The 23,512-nt window shown below is 38.6% G+C and overlaps 1 protein-coding gene across 8 annotated transcripts in view; it reads right to left on the bottom strand.

Annotated features, from left to right (window-relative positions):
* Positions 1–6,922: 6,922 nt before the first annotated feature.
* PTPRC (protein tyrosine phosphatase receptor type C) overlaps positions 6,923–23,512 on the bottom strand; it is a 62,785-nt gene continuing 46,195 nt past the window's right edge. For 4 of the 8 annotated variants that reach the window (XM_051624417.1, XM_051624415.1, XM_051624419.1 and 1 more), the window contains 18 exons: positions 23,401–23,509; positions 22,250–22,281; positions 20,969–21,084; positions 20,371–20,461; positions 20,199–20,275; positions 19,931–19,967; positions 19,388–19,485; positions 18,402–18,527; positions 16,353–16,510; positions 15,820–15,955; positions 14,186–14,335; positions 13,664–13,754; positions 13,196–13,329; positions 12,039–12,173; positions 11,603–11,725; positions 11,005–11,183; positions 10,234–10,369; positions 6,923–9,461 (listed from right to left, as the gene is read on the bottom strand). In XM_051624417.1, coding sequence (XP_051480377.1) covers positions 9,189–9,461; positions 10,234–10,369; positions 11,005–11,183; positions 11,603–11,725; positions 12,039–12,173; positions 13,196–13,329; positions 13,664–13,754; positions 14,186–14,335; positions 15,820–15,955; positions 16,353–16,510; positions 18,402–18,527; positions 19,388–19,485; positions 19,931–19,967; positions 20,199–20,275; positions 20,371–20,461; positions 20,969–21,084; positions 22,250–22,281; positions 23,401–23,509 — 2,201 coding nt within the window. In that variant the 3' untranslated portion in view covers positions 6,923–9,188. The remainder of the gene's footprint in view (positions 9,462–10,233; positions 10,370–11,004; positions 11,184–11,602; positions 11,726–12,038; positions 12,174–13,195; positions 13,330–13,663; positions 13,755–14,185; positions 14,336–15,819; positions 15,956–16,352; positions 16,511–18,401; positions 18,528–19,387; positions 19,486–19,930; positions 19,968–20,198; positions 20,276–20,370; positions 20,462–20,968; positions 21,085–22,249; positions 22,282–23,400; positions 23,510–23,512) is intronic. The other 4 variants (XM_051624420.1, XM_051624421.1, XM_051624422.1 and 1 more) reach the window with 2 other exon arrangements.

The raw sequence follows: 23,512 nt of genomic DNA, 5'->3' as shown, positions 1-23,512 counted from the left end.
ATGACACACTTAGTGTCACAGCATCTCCTCTTAGGACAGAAAAAGACATCCTCAGCTTCCAGAGCTCTCCTTCCCAGTGCTGAACTCTGACATCCTGGGCTTGTCCTTCACCTCAAAGTAAGCACAACAGGAAAAATTCCTCTTTCCTTTTTAATATAACCTTCTGTTCTCCTTAGTCCTTGATAAACAATGGATGCTCAGATATTCTTTATAAAACATACTACTGGCCCTGCATAGTTCAGTCCTTTATGAGGAAGCTGCCCTGATGTTTTCAGGCTGAGGGGGCAGCCTTGCAGAATATGAATGCTTCAGTTTTAGAGGACAAGTAGGGAACCAGTACGAGGGAGCAAAGAGAGTCAACGTGTTCCTTCCTAGCACACGATTTTATTAATTTGCCATAGAAATTACTAGTGCACACCGCAGTTTTTCTTTTAAATGCTGCTATCAAATTATATACTTGGCTGGAAAACAAAAATCCTCTTCCTCTCTAAATCTGGTGTGCCTTTTCCGATTTAGAAGTCCAGCAGAACAGATGGACACCTGCATTTCTTTCTTGCATACAGCCTACTTCCCTGCCATGGAGGCACGTCCTGTTCTAGCTCCAGGGCTGGGTTACTCATGCTACCTTCTAACAGCCCTTTATACGTGATCTCTGCTGGTGAACCACTTCAGAGGAGCCATCAGCACACAGCTGTAGCTGTTCAGAGCAGTTACCATCACACGGTCACTCGTTTGTGTTTGTGATGTCTCTCAGCCAAGAGTGTCAGATTGCAGGGAAAGTACTGGCTGGGATGTCTACTGTAGATCAAGCTCCTGCCAAAGAAACCTGAATAAACCTTATAAAAATAGTCTTTCCTTCCTATTTATCTTAGATTTTTGAAGTTATAACTGCTTAATTTATCAAACTTGATTTATTGAAGTATTTACCTTGGGTGCTGTTGTACTTGATGGTTTTAATCAAAGAAATAACTAATTCATAATGACAGTTGGATGAAAAAAATTGCAGCACCAGGAATTAGACTAACCAAACTCTTGATTTATTTAGATATTTAGCTACAAGCAAAAGCTTGAAGTTAAGTAATGGAGTGCTAGATGCAATTTTAAAACAAATTGTAATGCAGAAATGAACCAAAGCAATAGAAAATTCCATAAGGAATGGAAGAGAAAATGGAGAAGAGATTGAAATAGCTGTTGAATAGCATTTGTTTGAGGACTTCGGAGCATTTATTTCTGAAAAGAAAAATGGTGCCTCCTGCTAGAAGCATCCTGTCATGCAGCTCTAGCATCACTGCTGCCTTCGTTCCTGCTCTGTTTTAGTTTAATGAGGCTCCTCACTATGAAAAGGAGGCTACAGGAGGCCTATGGAGAGCATGCACCAGAGAAGACATTTAGAAGTATACAAAACATGGGCCTTAATGTTCTTGAAACCAATCTGCATTAATTTTGTCCAGTTGCATGTGTGGCAGGCAGTTCAATTTGCACTTTTACTACACAAACAGGACCAAGCCCACTGTTTCATACATGTTGTCAGTTGATAATCATGCCTGTCACCTGCACCTTAGACTAGAACCGTGGTCTACGCCTCAAGGTCTTTAAAAGTCAAAACTTCCAGAACAAAAAAAATCCTGTAGCCAAGACTTAACCAGTGGTTTGTGCTGTAGCCTGTCATGAGTTGTGAGGCTGTTCATATACATACATACACTGGGACAAGGAATCTTCTCCTTGTTTGGGCATACATGAGAAAAAAGGAGGAGTTCCTGGTATCTCAACTCTCTCATTTGTCAAAAATGAAAAGAGAAAGACAGCTCTTTCAGAAAATAACAGCAATTATACAGCACATTATATAGCTTTGTCCTTCAATATGAGAGCAGAAAATGAGATGTGGTCCTTGTTCATATGTTTCTGTGCAGCAGTGCACAGTTCATTACTTCAAGGAGTACTGAATTAAGCATTCAGAATTAGCAAGCTTGAAACTGTGACTCTCTCAAAATACTGTGAGAAAGCTGTTCCTGCAGGATGGAAATTTTGAGCAGAAGATATCTGGTTTGTGGCTATTTCTTTCCTATCTTTTCTAAGATGAACTTTCAAAATAAAATCTCAGCTGACCAGATACAAGGAGGATTCACTTAGGATGCAGAAGATGCAGATGTAGATCGCAGAGTAGAAATGGGCCTTGAATAAAAATATACATGAGCAGCCTATCTGTAAGTCAATGCACTCAGCTAACTTTCTCTCATGTCTATACATTTAACTCTTAACTCTAAATTTTGCACAAATCATCATAAACTAATTTTTTTTAATCAATAAAATTTTAAGTTTTAGTCCAAATATTCTGTTGGCATTCAACCTGCAGCATTGATTTTACAAGGGTCAATGGTTTTCCTATAATCTAAACATGTAAGTTCTAAAATATCAGCACTCTTCAGAAATTATAAAGCAAAGCCCATGGAATAGTGCACTGTGATATGGTGAGATGCAGTGCTCATCTCCTACTTTACCAACCTGGTATGAGGTCTTCACGAGTCAGTATGTTACAGGCTCTCCCTAATGCCATCCAGTGGTTAGTAATCAACCTCAACAACATCTAGCCAAGTGACATGGGCACTTCATAAAGTCAACAACTCCAAAGTGAAGTCCAAAGCCATGAGAAAAGAAGATGTAACAGAAATTTGTATCTTGGCACCAGGCCAGGAAATGAGAGGCATTAAGGTCAGGAGCTCAGCCTAGACTTGCTGTGCTGTAGGTCTACCTGCATCTGGCTGTGCTCCTGGCTGAGCCTGACTCACCACTCCTTGGCCTCAGACCTGCTTCATGGCTTTGCACTTGCCTAGCGAGCAGTGGACTGCTGTTTGATGCTGGTTGCTGCCACCAGACGTGCTCTGCTCACCTCATTTGGACACTGTGGGCCTGCCCCATGTGGGTGCTGCCCCTTCTATGCCTGTCCTGCTTCACCCTGTTGCTGGGCTTCACTTCCCTAGCCGGGCAGCCAGCTCCTGCTGCTTCCTGGCCCCCAGGATGGGGGGAAAAAGGGTTAGTGAGGATAGGGATAGGAACTGGGATAGGAGAGGAAGGGTGTTGCAGAAAACAGATAGCTCTTCAAGTCAGTGAAATGCTGAATATTCCAAATAAGGAGAAAACCTAGAAAGTTTATATAAATATTCAAATAAGAAGAGGCCACTGTCCTGTAACTGAAGCGAGAATTACAAAGGGAAAAGTCAGACTTTGACTATTTGGACTGTGGAGATAAAGTAGGAGGGGGAGTTGGAGCCTCCTCCTCCCTGTGAGGCCACAGGAAGAGTCTTTCCACTGTGTCTGGCACAAGGCAAGACATTACTTGATAGTGGAAATGCCTCGCTCTCTTTGGAAGGAGACATAACTCTTTATGGAATAATTTATTAATGTCATTTAACAAATTGAATTCCTGTTCCATGAGAATTTTATTTATGCTAAATCAATAAATGAAGTCAGAATTTCATTTTATTGCTGTACTGAAATTATATTAAGAAAGCAGCATAGACAAAGGAAACACTTCGTGATACTGAAATGTTCTAGTCTTGAAGTGGTTTCAATGACATAACGACATTAAAAATAATATATTTAAATATTTCAGAAAAAAAGCAAGAGTAAGGGGAAGTATAGTACTAAACCTAGAGCAAGATATTGTTATTCTCAAAATTACATATTAATGAGTAAAATAGGATTAAAATGATCCATTATTTCTTTCTTAGAAAAAAAAAACAACAAATACAACACACAAACCAAAAAACAATCCGAACTGACACTTCTTGCTAAATGTCTGCATTTGCAAGAACTCTATCTTCCAGTTGTGAATTTCTATTGTCATTCTTTTACCATTTTTCTCTGCAGCTGAAGAACATACACTTAGACTTCTATTGCAAGATCAGGAGAGCTCACAAATAATTTCTTAGTAGCCACTGATGCCAGCACGGATTTATTCTGTGACAACAGGCACTCTCTATGTGCAGAGTCTCGTGCACCTCATCCATAGCTTTTTTGCAAATTCATTTTTGAAATTCACTCTTATTAAGCCCATCAGCTACGCCATCTGATATTGTCTCAGTGCTGCATTGCCCCCCCAAAAAATAGCACAGACCCGGCACATTATCCCTGTTTCTACTATCTTTCTTTTTTTAAGCCAAGCAGCTGCCAAGTCAACAACTCATTGATTTCTGGTTGGGAACATAATCTCACACTCAGGGCGGCGAGTCCCGCGTGGGCATGCATGCACTCAGGCACACATACACTCCTTCACTCTGAACTAATGCTTGGTCTTGGATAGACACAATCTCTGCAGTGTTGTATAAACAAATGTCATCTTCATTACCTCAGATGGCTCCACAGAACTGAAACGGAGCAAGCATCAAACAAAGCAAGAGGCATTAGAAGAGTTTCAGCACAGCCTGGCGGGTAAGCTCTGAAAATACTCCACATCCACCCCAAGGCCTCTATGGACTATTGATCTGTGAGAGCTCTGTGTCCCAGCTAACTGCCAGGCAAGGTCAGGCAAACCGAGGTTTCATCTCCAAAACCAAAAATTTATACAGAGTGCTAAAACTGGTCCAAAGTAAACTCCCTTTTTATTTTTTCCTCTGTATGTCAGACAGTTGCACTTATGATTACATTAGTATTGCCAGCCACAGTGGTGTGCAGCTGTGTGATTCTACAGACAATCCAGCTATAAATAGTTATATGCCAATTCCTCAAAAAAATGTTTATTATGTTAATTTCAAAAATTCAGTAACATTATCCATTGCTGATGCTGACAATCCTGAGTCAGAGGACATAACTATTAAATAAAATCATGTTTTTCACTGAGGTCAAAACAATGAGACTAATATTTTACAATAAGTTGTATTAAGAATCTTTCCTGACCAATTAATTTTTTTGTCACTAGAAACAAGATCTTTTAGCCATTATCTTCCTTTCATTTGCATCAAAAAGAAAGATTGACTTATAATACTTCTGCTTAAAACTTTATTTCTACATTGCTGTACCTTTAAAATTATTGGATTCTGTTTTTCTTCAGAAGACTTGCATTTTTTCTGAAGTAGAGCTGATGCATATGGAAGTGTGCTGTACTCTGTAACTGCAACTTTCCTTCTCTTCTACTTTGGTTTTCCCTAGTCTAAAACACAGCACGCTGGTTCTTGGCAAACAGTTGCTTTAGGTATGGAAAAATATCTGTGGTACAGCTGTGCAGAGCCCTCGGGGAATTTCTGATACTGTTTTAGAGGCAATCTGGAGAATGTACAGTGTCAAAAAACTGGGCCTTTACAAAAGCAAGATGTCTTGTCAAATAGATAGGCTTTGCTACCGGAGACTTTTTCTGAGGAATGTTAAATAAAGGATATAATTTCTAGCTTAATGAGACACCTGTCTTGAGCCACTATTCTTTCGTACTTTGCCATCTCACACAAACAAATGTCAGTACTTTACTTCACGGCTCCCAGCTTCAACAGCCCCCTGTGTCACAGGCTCGCTATCCAGCTCTGCTTGAGCCTCTGACAGAAGATTTACCCCAGGTTTTCTGTTTTGCAGCAGAACTGCTGGCTTCCCTCCTCCGGCACGCTTCGCACGCCCCAGGCCATGTCCTAAGGGCAGCAGTGAGAGGTGGGGCAGGGGCAGGCGGGGACTCTCCGGGCTTGTCCCGCCCCTGGGGCTCCTGCGTGTGGCCACCAGCCTCCTCCCAGCAGATCAGCTCAGAGCACGGGGAGGAAGGTGTCCCCTTCCCCAGCGGGAGCCGGCTCGGGCATGGAGAGGCCGAGGTCACGGTCACGGGCTGCACGTACCGGCTGGAAAAGGAGCAGGCACCACCGCATCCCGCAGGAGCCCCCGCGCAACAGTGGAAGCGCGGGTGCTGGAACGCAACAGGGCTTTGTCACCTTCAGCAGCATTCCTGATCGCCACAGCTCGGTGTCCAGGATGGTTTTTGTGCTGTATAACATTTATATGAAGAATCATGACGTGGCTGATACTCATAATGTACAGTCTCTGGAAAATATTTTAATAGAACACTCTTGTTCGATACAGAGCACAAGAAACATTTAAAAATCTAAACAGGAGCAAACACACAGTTCATTCCCCACTGCAATTACCTGGCCATGCAGAATATTGTGGAGACTTCAAGATCCCTCCTCCTTCTCATCTTCACACACTGGACGCTGCTAATACAGCACTGTCACTTTTCCATACCCTCTCTTGTATCAGCTTCTAACGACCAAATTGTGGGAGAAATTCAGTCCCCCTGGTCACTTAAGCCCTTGATTAGCCTCAACTGTTGTTCTAAGTCCTCTCTCCCAGATGATCTGTTGCTCAGTTATTTTTTAACCTGGACTTCATTACAAAACACTCGAACAACAGCTAACTCTTAGCTTCAGGCAGCGGTAAGCAGACTTCAGGCAGCTTAGCCTGAGAAAGTAAACCTTTTGTATCTTACTTTGCATGTTTGTATATCAGCTTACAACCTATGCCAAGTCTCCAGCCTGCTACAATGTTGGTCTTGCCCTAACAAAGCCAGCGCATTTTCCTCGCAGAGTTTATTAGGGGGGGCTTCACGCCTCACCTTGTACTAGGCATCACTGTGTTCCTGGGAGACATAAAATTAAATCTAAAAGAGAATAAACCAAATGACTATGGAGCATTCAGGGTAATTACCTTCTTCTACAAGCTCTGTGTCACCACCTCGTGGATTTTTGAAATTCAGCTGACAATAGAGAAGGCAAAAAAACCTGTCCCTGGTATATACATACATGCAGAGTTCCTAGAGGAAAAAAAAAAAATTAAGCTGTGTGTTAAGACTGGCTACCTTAATTGTCACACTGGGATTTAATAAGATTTAATTGTTTGGAGTGTTATTTAATTTTAAAATAATTAAAAGCTAAAAGCTCAGTCTATCCCTGTGCAACTATAAGGAACTTTTTACTCCAAAATGGTTTACACTAGGCATGTGAGGGCACTGTTAATATGTCTGTTTCTCTATTAGGCTAATAATGAAGACATGTATGAGGCAAAAACTGAACGTAGTTCAGGACTCTTCCTTCAAAATACATTCACAAATCAAGTGTAGAACGTGTTTTTTTTTAATGTATGCAGTCAAAAAAAACATTGAAAATATTCTAGAAAACAATTTCAGCAGAAGAAAATCCTCCAGAATTTTTACAGCACAAATGCTGCAGGAGCTTTAAAACCTGCAAAACCATTTTTCAAGGAATTGAAGAGTATGAGCACCCTTAAATTTACACAAAATGAAAATATGTGCCTAATTTTGGAATTGGGAAACATTTTTAGTTATTCCTAAAGGTGTGACTAGTCTCTCACCACATTCTTATAATAGGTAGCTGCATTCACCTTTTTATTTTATTACCTGAATGAGCTAGAGAGCCTTTACAGTGGCCAAATCTTAGAAGAAAAATAAATTCATTGTTGTCTGTCATGAAGTGAGCACCAGTAAGGCACTCTGTATCCAAAGCACATCATCCTTTCAATCTTCAAAGGTGTGCTAAACTTACCTTTTTGACATGTTTCTCTAAAAACAGCCAACAAGCTCTGGGTCTACAATTCTTCTAGATTATCTTCATATTTAGTCTCATGAGTTTTTTTCTCCCTCAGCTTTGTTAGTCTATTACCTACCACAACTTCAGCTGAAAAAGGCAGGTCAGCTGACAGTGAAAGGAGAATCCCACTACCTCTATGACTGTTTGTTGCCACTTACTCAAGCAAGACTGTCAGGAAGCACTTGTCTGAGCTGATAACTGTCAATAAAATATTTTCTCTAAAGTAACAGCAAAATTAAATTAACATTCTAACCAACTGTGCCCATGCCTGTTGTTTACCTGGCTAAGTATGTTCAATTATACTTTGTAAGGAGAGATCAGGAATATGCAGTGATAAACCAGGAGCACTCAATCTATTGACTGACTGCTCCTCTAATGACTTGAAGAAAAACAAAAATGAAGTTTCTGTTCTCTGTAATGAGAGGATCATGACACTTACCTGGGTTCACACAGAGTATTATAAGAATTAAATGGTGTTTTCCTACAGAAATTTGTGCATTTTATCCATGTATGGGATAGCTCAAGATCCTGTGCATTTAGAATAAAATTATCAGTTTGTAGAGTCCAATAGGACAAAATAATTCCCACCTTGTTGACTCTTAATTATCTTTTTTATTTGTTCTAAAAACAGCAGGCAAAAATCCAGCAAGTAATAATACCAATATCAGAACTGTAACATACAAAACCTCATAATAAAAAAAAAAAAAATTAAATGTACCAATTAAAATCTATAAAGTTTGGAGGAAAAGCATCTAGGTATTTTCCAATTCTGAAAACAGGTTGGATGTATTCATGGAAGCAGTTCCTTTAAATAACAGTAAGCCTAAAAAAAAAAAAAATAGATGTGCAAGCATGCAGTATTTTAAGCTCTAAAAGTAAACAGAACGTGTTCTCTATCAGAATCGTTGCAATCATTCAAATGCCAATCTCCCAACTCTTTGAGTCTAGCATTGGTATCTCAGATTACTGTATGTGAGGCAACAAGGACACCTCGAGGCAAGATAGAAAACTGCAAAAAATTGTATCCATACCCATATGGGAGGACTTCCAGGTTCTCCGTAAGTCTGATTTCCTTGGAATTGCCACATGATGTAAAATACAATCTCTTAAAACTGTTTGACAGTGTCTCATAAGTTCCACAGACAATCATTAAAGCAGTGCTTGGTCAACGTTTCTGAAATGCTAGAATATATGCTTATCAATTAGGTTTATTGACTTGCTGATAGTTTTGAAGACAGACCTGTTTTTGCAATGAACTAATCTTGTTCTGAGTTGCTTTTCTCTTTCTTACAGATGTCAAAAAATTTCCTTCCCACTGCTCAGCACAGCATTACATTGTACACCTTTTTAAAAGTACAAAAATAGTGAAAAGTTTTCTGAAGAAGTTTTAAATGCAAATCTACAAAAAAGTTTACCTTTCACAGTTCTTTGTCACCCTCTACAAGTTTCAAGTATTCCTTTAATTTTGTACCTTTGAAAAAATGATAAACAGTAAATGTTTTCCAAAAAAACTATAGGAAGAGGAAGAAATTTTATACTTCTTATATTGTTTAAGATTATTTTGCAGATAAAAAAAACCAACTTTGTTTTGTTTTGTTTTGTTTAAGACAGCCTCTAAGTTACAATGGGAGTTGTGGGGCCATTTGTAGAGCTTTCTGTTCCCTTAGTGCCATCTGTAGACTTAGAATCATCACAAGCTTCAGAAATCTCTTTTTCCTCTGGTGTTGATGGGCTAAGATCAATAGTGATCAAATCGGTTTCCTGATCTGTTTTTTCTACTTCACTGCAAAATTCAACTTTATCTTCCTGCTGGCTGTTCTTCTTTATTTGTCCATTCTGTGCAGGGTAGGTACTGGCAATGGTGTCATACAGAAATTGGTAATGTTCCTTAAAGAGAAGAAGTTAGTATGAATTAAATGCTCACAGCCCAATAATAAACTCATTCTTTTTCTGTCTTCTTAAATTTTAGAAATGCAACATGTAGGTGAACATGCAAGACTGCATATGAAGCAGCTTCAGGGTTCTTGGCATACAGAGTGTTGCTTCTGCAATTTATTCTGATATTGTGTGTATGTAATATCTCTGTAACTGCCTGTAGCAATGTTCCACATTCAGCACCTTCTTGGTTCACAAAGTACCAAAAATATGTTTTTTAGACTACCTACATTGTAAATGATACATAACATATGGAGTCTAGGAAAGTCCTCTAATAACCTGTCCATATCGATGTTACCTAGGCCTGGTTTGTTAGTAGATGCACAGTGTATGCCAGAGAGACACAATTCCTCTGGAGTGATTTAAACAAAACAGGCTGCTAGCCTGTGAACTGGACTTAGCTTCAGAACTCTGCAGAAGTTAAGGAACATTCATTGTGCATGCACATCCTTGAAGTAACTGCAGGAACATCCATTTATGAAATCTGTAATTTTATAATAGGCACCCTTCCACAAAGCTGTTACAGAACTGCAGCTCTGGACATCTCACAGACTCCTTCATTCATATCATAATAGCCAATTACCAAGTACTGGTGAGTGACTGTGAATGTCCTGATTAGAATGAATGCTCCCTATGCAGAAATGCTATGTAAGGTTATGAGGATATTCATGGCCATGATAAGTAATCACATAATTTTTTCTAGTAATTCATAAGTTTTACTTACAAAGGTGGAGACCACTCCCAGCCTGGAGCGACGAAGAGCTTTTACTACTTGGAAAACATCTATTACTTCTTCTGTTTCTGCACTTTCCAATAGGGTCATTAAAGCACAAAATACACCAGTCTGCTGTGATCCATCACTAGAAGATGATGTACATTTAAAATGTAAAATCAGCAAGTCCTATGACTAAATGTTAGATTAATTTCAAAGGCCACATAACTACACTTAAAAAAAATAAATTAGTGGATTGAAATTATTACTATTATGAATATCTGTAGGAAATACACAAGACACAGTTTATCTAGAGGCTACCTGGATCTCATGAGGACACTTAAGTGCTAAGAAAGGAATCAAATCTTCAGACCTACAGTCCCAACAATATTTAGCAGGATTATCTTCTGTTTTAGATGGTACGCAAGGCTTTTCCTTGAAGTGGTCCTAAGAAAGTGGCCTTATGTACTGCAGTGAGCAACAAACCTAAAAGCTCTGCTGGCTCCTCATTAGTAAATCCTACAAGAGCACTCTGACCAGGCAAGAGCAGCTAGGTCTGACCACCTACTCCGAGGCCACACTTGCCAAAGAGAAGTGTGCTCACTTCTCAGCACTACAATTAAAAAGGGCAAGCTTGAGCCATTCAAGGAATCTTCAACAGAGAGCAGAGCCTCCAGACACATGGAAAGGCTCATGGGAAAAGGCAGGCATCCCAAAATTGTGGTTGCTACGTATATCCAGAACTCAGAGCTAGGTTAAGGTATATGTTGAACTCAGGCTCACCGGCAGTGGACGATGAGCGGGACACTGCGGGCACTTCTGTTGTCCTCAGCGACTGCTCTGGCTGGGATTTTTTGTTTAAGGTTGAGAATCATGCTAACTAAATCTTTAGGATTTTCTGGAACGTCGAAGCCACTCCACTTGTGATACTGGTACTGATACACTTTCTGTGTTTCTTTTGTCTGAAAAACAGCAGTGGAGGCATAGTCAATGTTGAGGTAAAAATAAAGGTTCTCATAGTACATCTATTGCAGCTGATTTACAAAAGAAAAAATATATTCCTGAGGACCTGCATGGTGATGTGAGTTCTACCTCATGGATGTGAGCTGGGCAGACATCCGAGCTTTGCTCAAAGTACAAAAGACAGCTGACCTTCTGTGACTCCACTACCACCATCTCAAAAATCACAATACATGGAAAATCTGAGCTAATTTGCAGCTTTTATTGTGATTGGCTGCTGGTCTGGAAGAGAAAAATATTTTCATTTTTTAGACCAGGAGGTATGTGCAGTGGGAACTGCCCCTTCACTTTCTTTAGGCTAAGTTTATAAGAAGAAAACAAATTTACAACCTCCTTCTGGAATTTGCAAAGCAACTTTTACCTTCAGATGTGTAACATCAAATGCTCGTGTGGTATAGCTAGGACAACAGTTGACATCTGTCATTTGAACTTCTATGCCATCATATGTTTGTCTTTCTTCTCCCCAGTACTGTGCACAGAGTTCCTAAAATGGGTAACAGTACAAGTCAGTGCTTACTGTTCAAACTTCCATTTATTTTATCTTCCACATGCCTTTACAGAATGCATTGACTTCAAAGTAGTAGGACTGCATTTTAAAATGTATCATCATACACTCTTCCCCTCAAAAAGTAATCAGAAAGTAAATTAGGAAGGTAAATAATAAAAATATTGGAAATCCAAATTCCTCATCCTATGAAACACACTTAACTGAAGGAAGGGAATGAGCGAGTGCGGTGCAAGGATTTCTTTTTATATAGAAGACTCTTAATGTGTCAGTGTGAAGCCAATGCCCTCACCTGATCTTCTTCTTTCAGCTCTGTCAACATAACAATGACTTTGACTTTTCTTTGGAAAACCATTTGCCAGAAGTCAGAGACAGTCTCCTGCAGTGGAGCCTGTGTAGCAATCATAGCTTTTGGACCCCAGTAACCCTGTAAGAGAAATGTTTAATATTTTTTTCTCATATTCCTTTGAAATGTGATCATCAAGCAACAGAACTCACTGTCACTTAAAGAATACCCAGTGAAATAAACAAATAAACTCTTTTGTTTATAGGAAAAATATGCCTGCCAAAGTAGGCAGTGGTCTTACAGGAATTCTATGAGCCAAATGACATTAAACTCAATCCTCCTAACAGCAGCATCACTTCCAGACTGACAACAAGGTATACTCATGCTGCAGTGGGTGAGGACTTACCCAGCCATTTTCTGCAAAACATAAATTTTAAGGGCTAAAAGATTTAATTTTACACAGCTGTCTAATTTGACTACTAAGAAACTGAATTTATACCACACAAAGTTGGTGCACCAGTCAGTTCACACTGAGCTACCCAAAGGGAAAGTACATTTACTCTGAATAAATATCCTAAGAGTAGAACATTTTAAAGGATTCATAAAAAACAAATTTAGCTAGTAATTCCATTAAAATCAGTTACTTCTTTAGTGACTAATAACTGCTCTCTTTCTTTTGGAGGCATATAAAATATAAAAAAACTGATGGCCCCAATTTTCACTAGTATGGTTTTGTATATGTGAGTACCTATACACAGATTTCACTAACAGGGAAAATACTAATATGGATCAACTTGTGGGAAGATTCCCACTAGTAGAAGTATCACTAGGTTCTTGTGAGGCCAGTTTCCAATCCAGCAGTTTCAAACATAACACTCACACATTAAAAAAAATGTATTTCTATATTTGCTCTCACTATTTGAGATTGCACAATCTAAGACCATGTAAGGGAAAAAGATTCATCTTATTACTGCAGCAAAATGTAGAACATTTTGAAGATTAAATCTACAGCAGATTTGCCAGCTGACTGTCAGATCTTTCTCCCTTACTCCGGTAAATCTTATTCTATTTGTGAAGCCATTAAGAGAATTAGAGCTCAAGCTGGAACATAGTTTTAGCTGAAAGCTTGTGAAATACTTATAGTGGATTCTCTAAACACATACTGTTATGAAGGAAGCATTGATGTATCTGCTTGAGTCTTCAAGGTCACTGTCCTCATCTGAGGAATCCTCTGAATCATGTTCACCCTCCTTACTGCATTCGTCTTCCTGTCTGATGGGCACTCGGTTGAAGTCATCTGCATGAGACAAAGTGTCACTGTCACACCACACTGCTGCTCAGGTACAGTTTCAGAGGGGGGCTGTCCCCGCATGGGCAGGGGGGGAAATGGATAGAAAAAGGCTAGTCCTTTTAAAACAGACTGCAGAACAAAGGCTACTCATTTGAAATAAACACTCCCAGTAATTCACATGTTTAAAAACTCATCTCTTCTAAAACACTATGAAAAGTGTCAGATTTTACAGTGTTGAGAAAATCAATCAGATACATTTCAGTAAGGTAAACTACTGTTTTTTTCAGAATTTAGGTTTTCCTACAGAAGATTACAGGGAAAGTTCATGGAAAATACTTACATGGAATTATACTGGCATTCCTATTTTTGCTTTTATTTTCCTCACGATTCCCAGTGTTCTGTGTCCGCCATCCCTTATAGGAAGGTAATCTCTAAAGAAAGAGGATGCTTGGTATCATGCTTGATTAAAACAGTTCCTGGGTTCGTTGTCTTCCCTGGACACCCACACACAGCTTTCATCTCCTAGTACATCACTTCTTACTTTAATTCTTTAAACTTTGGTCACATCTGGACTATAGTTTTAAAATGCCTGCTATACCACATAAAATGTCACAGGAAATCATGCACATAGACACAAGTAATCGTTCTGTGCTCCCCGTATTTGTTAAAATCATTAACATTACAAGCAGGAATACAATTTCATTACTTTGCAGCTTTTTCTTTAAGGTAAAGAAGCTTTCTGTGCCAGAGAAATAAAATAGCACAGAATATTATGCATGCTATCTCTGTCTCAGCACTATTGGTCAAGGCACTTTCTCATGTAAGTGGGAGGTAAGGGCACTAGAATGCAAAGCTTATTTACCTGAAACTCTGCCTCCAGCAGAGAAGGATCACTCGGAGGATCTTTTCTTTTCAGATTGTTAAGATAGGAATGCAGTTCTGAGAGACTGACCTCTGTTTCTCCATACTGATTGTATTCCACCAGGGCTTGATGGATAAGGATGTACTGTGACTGGTGTTTCCCACGAGAAGGGTTTAAAAATGAAGTTATGGAAGAGTAAATAAATAAAAATAAATAAAAACAAATCACTTTTAAAAAACATTATATGAAGGAATTCTAAGTAAGTTTGCTGATGATGCAAAGCTGGGAGGAGCTGCCAACTCCCCTGGCAGCAGGCAGGCCTTGCAGGGAGACCTTGACAGGTGAGAGAGATGGGCAGTCACAACCACATGAAGTTTAACAAGGGTAAGTGCCAGATTCTTCACCTGGGACAGGGCAACCCTGATGGGAAGTACAGATGAAGGAATGAGTGGCTGGAGAGCAGCATGACAGAGAGGGACGTGGGGGTCTCGATTTCCTGGTTGATGGCAAACTGAAGATGAGCCAGCAGTGTGCCCTGGCACCATGGAGAGCCAACTGTGTCCTAGGGTGCATCAAGCAGAGCGTTGCCAGCTGGTCAAGGGAGGTGGTTGTCCCGCTCTACTCTGCACTGGTGCAGCCTCACCTTGAGCACTGTGTGCCGTTTTGGGCACCACAATATAAAAAAGATATCAAGCTATTGGAAAGTGTCCAAAGGAGAGCCATGGGGATGGTGAAGGGGCTGTATGGGATGACTTATGAGGAGCGGCTGAGGTCACTTGGATTATTCAGCTTGGAGAGGAGGAGGCTGAGGGGTGACCTCATTGCAGTCTGGGGCTTCCTCACGAGGGGAAGAGATGGGGCAGGTCCTGATCTCTTCATTCCTGTGACCAGTGACAGGACTCGGGGAAATGGCAAGAAGCTGAATCAGGGCAGGTTTAGGTTAGATATCAGGAAAAGGTTTTTCACCCAGAGGGTGCTTGAGCACTGGAACAAGCTCCCCAGGGAAGGGGTCACAGCACCAAGCCTGCCTGAGTTGAAGAAGCATTTGGATGATGCTCTCAGGCACATGGTGTGATTCTAGGGGTGCCCTACACAGAGACAGGAGTTGGACTCAGTGATCCTGAGGGGTCCTTTCCAACTCAGCAGATTCTATGATTCTATGAAACTATTACTCGCACTATGTGATTTAAGAATATTACAAATTAACATTGATAGGCATTAAACACAAATATTAAAAATCAGAGTGGCTTCCAAAATAGACATTTTGGAGCACACTTAGCGTGTTGGATGAAAAGTCTCCTGCAAATAAATGTAGTGTCATTCAATAAATATGCAATTGAGATTTAAAAGATCTGCAAAATGCTTAAATAACTTTAAAGCATGCATTGCATCAGTCCATAACTTTTGTTGTACACTCAGCGCTAATGAATATCCCACCTAGACACACAGTTTTTAGAATTTAAAAATTAAGTTTAACTGAAAAAGTATGTTGGAAGTTTTTCTCTCTTGATATTTTTCAGAGCTATATCTTCAATGTACAACTCAAACGGAACTGTCGCAGTACCTAAGACTGAGAAATACTGAGTTGCTCTAGCAAAGGAGAGTAGTAAGTGACAGGAGTTTTAGTGAGATACCTCCACTTGAACCATGAGGCACCGCTGCCGACGCAGCTTCACAACATAGCCATAAACATCCACTCTGCCTTCTGCATCCAGCCCCTCCAGCATGGCATCAATCCCTATATACGTCCCAGTGCGCCCAACACCGGCACTGCAAAGCACAAAAGGATTTGGTTATCATGAGGCAATGGCAGCTCCCAGTCCCACTCTGAGGAGAGCAACTGAAAACAGTTCTTGCTGTAAATTAATTGGTAACACAAACAATAATGAGTTTGTATTTCACGTATCTTTTAATGAAAGTAAGGCCAATACTGCCAAAAGTGGTGCTTATAGCCAGAGTAGCCCTACATTTATCTGGTTGCTTTCCAAAGGTGTCTGTATCCTCAGATTTTAGCAGCCTGAGTATCATTCAGAAAGCAGGCCTCTTTGTGCATCTTTGTCTGCCTCAAGTAATGAAGTCACAAAATTTGCCTGCTCCCTTTTCTGAAAAGCTTTGCTTCTTGTTCAGTTGACGCTAACACCATTTAAAAAAAACAATATATATTTACCTGCAATGAACCACTATTGGGCCACTAAAAAAGTTGCTGAGAGCTTTAACTCTGCGTCGGAGTTTGAGAAGGAGATGTGGATCCTCAGGGACTCCATGGTCTGGCCAGCTTGTGAACTGAATATGAGTTACATCTCTTCCAGCTGTCCTTTCTCTTCCCTAGACAAAGTGAAGTAAGGTGTTTTTAATATAGATATACACACACATACGTGTATATATACACACACACATACACACACACACACAATGCCAAAATCAAGTGCAGGTATACAAACCAGAAGAAAAAAGGGCAATAGTCATCAAATGTTGAAGCAGAAATTTCAAACAGTGTGCTCTGATGTTGTAACCCAAATGGTCTCTCAGGTTATGACATTTTTCATACTCCATTTTAATTTTAAAATATCCATAAATCAGGAACACACAACGATTCCAACAGAGGACACACAGGAGGTTTCAAAGTGTTGCTAAAAATACTTTCTCAGGTTAGCCCATGATCCAGAGCATAACATGTCTCCTCTCTATGCATAAACAACTTAGCCAGTTTATAGCACTGCTTCCTTCAAGCTGTACAGTCTGGTAATTTTCTTATGTCCCCTACAGTAAATTACTGAGGGTACAACATATTTAAAAAAAGAAAAAGGAAAACTTATACTCCTGTTTAGAAGTAGATAGAAGAAAACCTCTGATTTTCAATGAAACTGTCTCTCTTAAGTCATTTGATTAAAGCCTAAAGAATGTCTTGTCTTGAGTCGTACTTTCCTGTGTTGCTGCTAGATTAAAGAGAGTACATACATTTTTTAATAAACATGATCACAAAACAATGATAAAAACATCTCAATGACAATCTTCTACTGACCAAGATTTAGTATGGCTATATGGGCATTTCCCTGGTAATTAACCCCTAAATTCTTACTCAAAGTGAAGTATCCATTTATGACACACTTATTCAGTTATTTGCTATTGTTTCAGTAATTTTACATCACTATTCCATCAGAACTGCAGAAGTCTCCACTTTCTTACCAGGGACCACTCTTAAGTTCTACAATGAGGATCAGTTTTGTTAATATTATGTCAGACTAACAGAGGGCAAACAGTTCTAAACATATCAGTTGTCAATCTGAAGCAATCTCTCATTTCTAACGTCAGATTGTTCTAGTCAATGAGCAGTGTCTTTGCTAATAGTTAATGTTCTGGTATTCCCACTGTCTTCACACTAAGTTACAATGTTCTTTTAATCAGACCACTTCCTGAGTAAATTATAATGCAACATGAGAGAGCAGAATAGTAATTTCCAGTTCTAAGTATGGATGAAGATAGGTGGAATCTGTTGTAGCCTGAGTATTTTGCTGAAGATCTGTCAGCAGATTTACTCTTTGAGTCTTTATGCTTTTAGCTATGACTTACACTGTTTACCCACTAAAATATTTTGGCAAAGGGCCTGAGAGGAGCATTTTGTTTTGGATGGCAAATTTTGTTCCCAATTGCATACAGAACAATTTGTTGTGATTTCAGGTGTATAAAAGAGCAATTAACCAGCCTTAATGATTCCAATAGCCAAATAGCAATTTTAAACCATTATCTTTATAAATGCATTTGAGATTATCGTAATTTGTAACTGTCCCCCTGCACAATTATCACGAAGATATATAATGGTGCTCTGAGTCACACAGATTATACTTCCAGAAGGTTATGCTGAGATACACATAAACTAGAAATATTACTGTGCTAAAACCCAAGCTAAATATCTAAGGAAATCACAGCGTATTAACTTTCCCATACTTAACAGCATATTAACAATTACCTCTTAAATGTAGATTCCAGAATACTAAGGGAAATACATTTTTAAGATGGGAAATATATGTCTAACTCATATTTTGTCTAAGGAATGACACCTACATCTAAGAAGTTTTCTCCTCAACTGTATGTTGCTTAGGAAAAACAGTAGAGCAACTTCCATTGATAGCTGATTCTTGTCCTTAAATGATCTCTCAACAATACTCCAGACAGACACCCCAATTCCATTAAGTCCTACACTTTTGAATCAACTTACATTTGTGATGTGTAGTTTCTGAATGACATAGTCTGGACACGTTTTACTTTCATTGATCTTCACAACGATGTCCCCATAGGTTGCAGAGCCATTCTCCATTGATGGCCAGTACTGGGCACATTTGTTCTAAGAAGACAGGAAATTAGGAGAACAGCACGACAGCAAAGTGGCAGAGTTGAGAGCTCAAAGAATGTCTGATTTTAAATAGACAGCAATTCAGTATAGTTTTTTCAACTTCTCATAGGTCTTGTCCTCTCCTGAGAAGGCTGTCACTGCTTAGGATGTCAGCGCTAAATAATTCAAAATATTCAACAATTCATATCTCTGACCTGAAGTTTATGCTCACAGAATTTAACTTGGAACATAAAGTGGGGGAAAGTCCTGTACACCAGTTGAAAAAATGAACAAGTCCTGCCTGCCTAATAACATCAACTTGGGGATGCTGTAAATCTGCAGGCTGCCAAACTTTTCATCTTCAAAAGCACTTAAAACAGAAGTTTCCCTTCTTCCTGCTGTGATTGGAATAAGGAACAAAAGTAAGCCAAAAGCACCCAACCTTCCAGATAAAGGGAGGGAAAGACAACAGATTAAAAAAATATTATGTCTAGCATTTACTGAGGGCATTGCCAGGATATCAGAAGACAACAGACAGGAGTAAATACAGACCATAACTTTTATGACAGGTCCATGAGGAGTTGAAGTTCTACCTTGAGCCCTTTTGGGGATATATTAGCCATAATTTGGAAGCTAACCCTCTGCTACTTACAGCTGTGACTAAAGTGACATTTTCTGATACGACTGGTAATTCCATAAACCAAAACTGTTTTGGCATGCTTTCCAGCATAGGTTCTGCCACGATGAGAGAACAGCAAAGAATAAAAAGAACTAAGAGGAAAATGTAATTCACCACAGCAGAGCAACCCATTGTGTTTACAGACAAAAGAAGGATGAAAGGATGGAAGCATGGATGGATGGATATTCCTCACCCTCTTTCCTTCCTCACAACGAGTCACCATGACAATAATTGTTGCCTTCTGTTCCCAGATCATTCTCCAGAAATCATCTGTGGTTTCATCCTTTGGGCCTAGAAGAAGATATTTTAAGGGAGATTTTCAAAGAGTGCAGCTACATGAAAAAACATTTGCTTTCTTGACATGCTAGATGTGTAGTCTGAAAAGCTAACCAGAGATAAAGCAAGTAACAGCCACACACTTGATTTCATTGTGACTGCTGCTATTAGGCTACAACACTTATATAAATATATATTATGTATATATCTTTAGTGCATAGCTGTGAAATCTGAAAACGTTTGCTGTAAAATTCTATGTCACGAGAAAACTGTCTTTGAAGCACAATTTATTAATCTTCATGAAATTCCATACGCAAAACTCATTGGCAACTTTTTCAATTTCAAACAGCAATTTCAAAATGTCAGATTTTCACTTTTTCTTTAAACTTACTAATACTTTTTTACTACTTTCTAACAAAAAGTGAGTGACTAAAGAAAATATACTAAGGTTAAAAATTACCTTGTGCAGCAATATATTTTCTTGGTTCTTTGAAGCCCTATAAAAAGAAGAATACTATCAACTTTTAGAAAGGAGGCATGAAAAATTTAAAAGATACGCAACTTTAAAAATAAATTCAAAGTGTGGCAGTACAAGAATACCCAATATATTACAAAGACGGAAAGAACTCAAACGGAAATCTCTCAAAGCTGTTTGATGCATGAAATGTGCAGACTATAGAATTTCTTCAATGGTGCCTAAGAATTTTTTTTAAGTATAAGTCACTCACATCAATATAACTTGCATTGATATAGTCTGATCCTGGGTCTCCTGGGATCTCTGAGAGCTCAACACGGTTATGATCATCTGTTTAGATAATTGAAAACAAAATAATCATGTTATCTCAAAGCACTGAGAAAACAAATATCTATAAAGTATGAAAAACTGTAACAAATACTTACATGGAAGGATATCAATGTAACGATTTTTGTTCTGATTATGGCTCTTTTTAGCCTCCTTTATTGAAAATTTGGTGAAAACTCTAGGAATACTCTGTAAAATATAATGTTTCTTTTATTAAGTAAGCATATATTTAAAAGCTTCTACTTACAGTCAAATGCATACAGAAGAAATTCTCTGCTACTGAGTTAGGAAGATAACAATGTGTTTTGCATTATACTACTTCATATATTTCTTGTATCTAAAATAAACTATTTTATTTTCCCTTAATAAAACTAATACCCCAATGGTTATGCAGTAAGAGAGAGTATTAAAAATATGCATTAAAAGGTACTTTAGAATTATAAGTATTTAGACTGTGTATTTTAAAATTTTGCTGAAAAAAGCCTTCAGGAAAAAAAAAAAAGTATTGTTACCTTATGATGAGGAGACATTGGTAGCAAAATTAACTGAAACCTGTTTGACTTTAGATGAGAATCTATTCAACTTTTTAGATTCTTATTTTTGAAATTTATTTATAATCAGTGCATATACCTCAAATGTGCTCCTGAACAGAATTTTTCCAACCACCTGGCTAAAAATTTTGAGACAAGGACAAACCTGAAATTCATCCAAGAAAAGTCTTCCTTCATCAGCAATCTTCCTCTTGTACGTGTCCAGCAATTGCTCTGAAGGTATTGGCTCTATGTTCAGAAGCTGTCTGTCATCATCTTTAACTGTGTAAATACACTGAACATTTATCTTGACTGACTTTTTAAAATGTCAATTACATTTCAGTAAATGTGATTCTTGAATTATCAGATACATTAACAAAAGGACAAACCTATTTATTTTAACTAAGCATACTTTTCTAAAAAATCCAAGGCATTGCCCGGGCCAGGTGTGAGAGGCCATGCCTGGAAATAACAGAACTGCCACCTGACTGGAGACACCACAGGAGGAGGCCACGTGCAGGGACATGACATTAATAGCCCTTTTGTACAAAGTGGTGATTGTCACATTCAGGTCACAGCAACAGCTGCAACATCAACGACAGTTACATGGCCATGTCCTCTACTTCAATTCTGATTATTTATTGTCAGTGGTAAAGTGGATTACTGTGCAAACAACCTACAAATGTAACAACATGTATTGCCTGATTTTCTAAATTTTATCCAACTTATTCTCTGAGTTGCAATAACATCTAATACCATCTGTAATGATAAAGTAATGACTGAACGAGTTTTAAAATCTCTAAGTAGATATTTATTAAATTTTCATTTATACTGAAAATATTTTTTTTAACAACCATGTGTCTAAGCAAATGGTTTTGAATATCAACACAGTATTAATTCCCATTTCACACATTTTCTTATTGAGGGCTTGAATCTCATAAATTATTTTTTTTCTTGACGTTTTTTGGTACTGACTGATTCTGATTTTCTTCATGAGCTTTGAAATCTTGTGCAAAAATTTGCACACAATGTTCAGTTTCAGTTTTTGGATTTGAAAGTCTTCAAAATTTTGCAGTAAAAAGTGAATGTCTTGTGTCTAAATTCTTGCTTTGAAAAAGGTGTGCAGGAAAGGGCAATGCTAGTTAAAGCTGGATTTGATTCTGGAATTACTATCAGGGTTAAATGTACCACACCTATTGTCTGGGATAACAAAATTTGGTTTGCAATTAAATAATAAAAAGGAGTTTTTCAAACACTTATAAACTTCCACTTCATTTCAGTATAAATACTTCTGATATGTATTTACTAGTGTTGAGTTTTTTTCCCTCCAAATGAGGTGGTATCATGTTGATATCTCTAACCTTTGTATACAACCTAGAAGGTAAAAAATCCAAGGTGGCAGCAAGATGTGACTCATTTTACTTCTACTTAATAAACAGATACTCACCTTCAACAAGGTTCACACCTTCAGAAGAACTGCTGTAAGAAGCAAAAGCATCTGTAAAAGCTTTGACTAGTAAGACACGTATACAATAATGAGTTAAGTAAAAGCAGTTCTGTATGTGGACACCAAGATGGCCCATAACCAGCAGATCGCATTACAAGCTCTGTGAAACAAGGACTTATGGGCCCTACACAGAGGTTGTTGGGATCCTTGTCTTCCTACTCTGAGCACTGTTGAGGGGGAGGAAAAAGGGAACCACATCCAATAGACTTACTCCTTGCATAATTTTGTCCATATCACCCGCAGCCAATAAAACTTTAATTTCTTCAACTGTATTTTTTCTCTTGCCAAGTAAGTGACAAAAACACACAAAATACAGTGAAATCAAGTTTAAAGCCTAACTAGTAAAGAACAAGCTGGACTCTCTGGAGCTGTACAAGCAAAAATTAGGTTTGCTTCCCTAAGCATAAAATTTTGGATCTGAGCTCTAGCAGCTCCCTGTCCCAGAAGGGGAACAGCAGGGTGAGGAAAGGAGTCTCCACGTTCTGCTGTTGCAAGAGGGCTGAAAGGTTTCTGAAGAAACTGCCCTATCTCCTCCATCTCTACCAGCAGCAAATGCTCCCTCACACATGGCAACACCTGCCTTCACAGCACTAGAAGCAGGGCCATCAGGGAAGGCAATGGCCATTCCTCTATTGCCACCCACTGCCCTACAGCACTGCAAAGTCACCTAGAGATGACAGTGATAAAGAAAGCCTCCTTGAGATATTGTTTTGGGTGAATATGCATTTGAAAGAGTTCCAAGGAAATGCGCATTATTTTCATGATTTTTAACTTAAATCACGAAGGAAAGGTGTTGAAGAAATTTGTGAATATTTTTTCACAAAACCAGTGACAAAAAATCTTATGTGCCCTAAGAAAGGCTATAGAAGAGACATTTTAAATCTATTTCATTGCATTTGCTTTGTCAGCCAAACCACCAAAAAACGAGTTTCTTTTGAAAGGATTAAAAATATGTCTTTTCTCAGCATTAATGAAATATAAAACCTGTAATATATTTGCACTACCTACTGGGAAATCTTGTAGAAAACCATGAAGTTCCCCTTCCCCTCAGTTCCATTTATATAAGATAGGGAGAAGAAAATGAAACTTACCTGAGCTTTTTTTTGTGAAGATCATAGATTTTGTAAAGAACCAGTAGTAAAGCAACTGATGTCAAAATTATTAAGAACACCAAGAATATAATCAGTGCCTTAGAATTATCTA

This window comes from Apus apus, chromosome 7 (genome assembly GCF_020740795.1).
Source record: "Apus apus isolate bApuApu2 chromosome 7, bApuApu2.pri.cur, whole genome shotgun sequence".
NCBI classification, from domain to species: domain Eukaryota; kingdom Metazoa; phylum Chordata; class Aves; order Apodiformes; family Apodidae; genus Apus; species Apus apus.
This window is presented reverse-complemented; position numbering and strand designations above follow the sequence as displayed.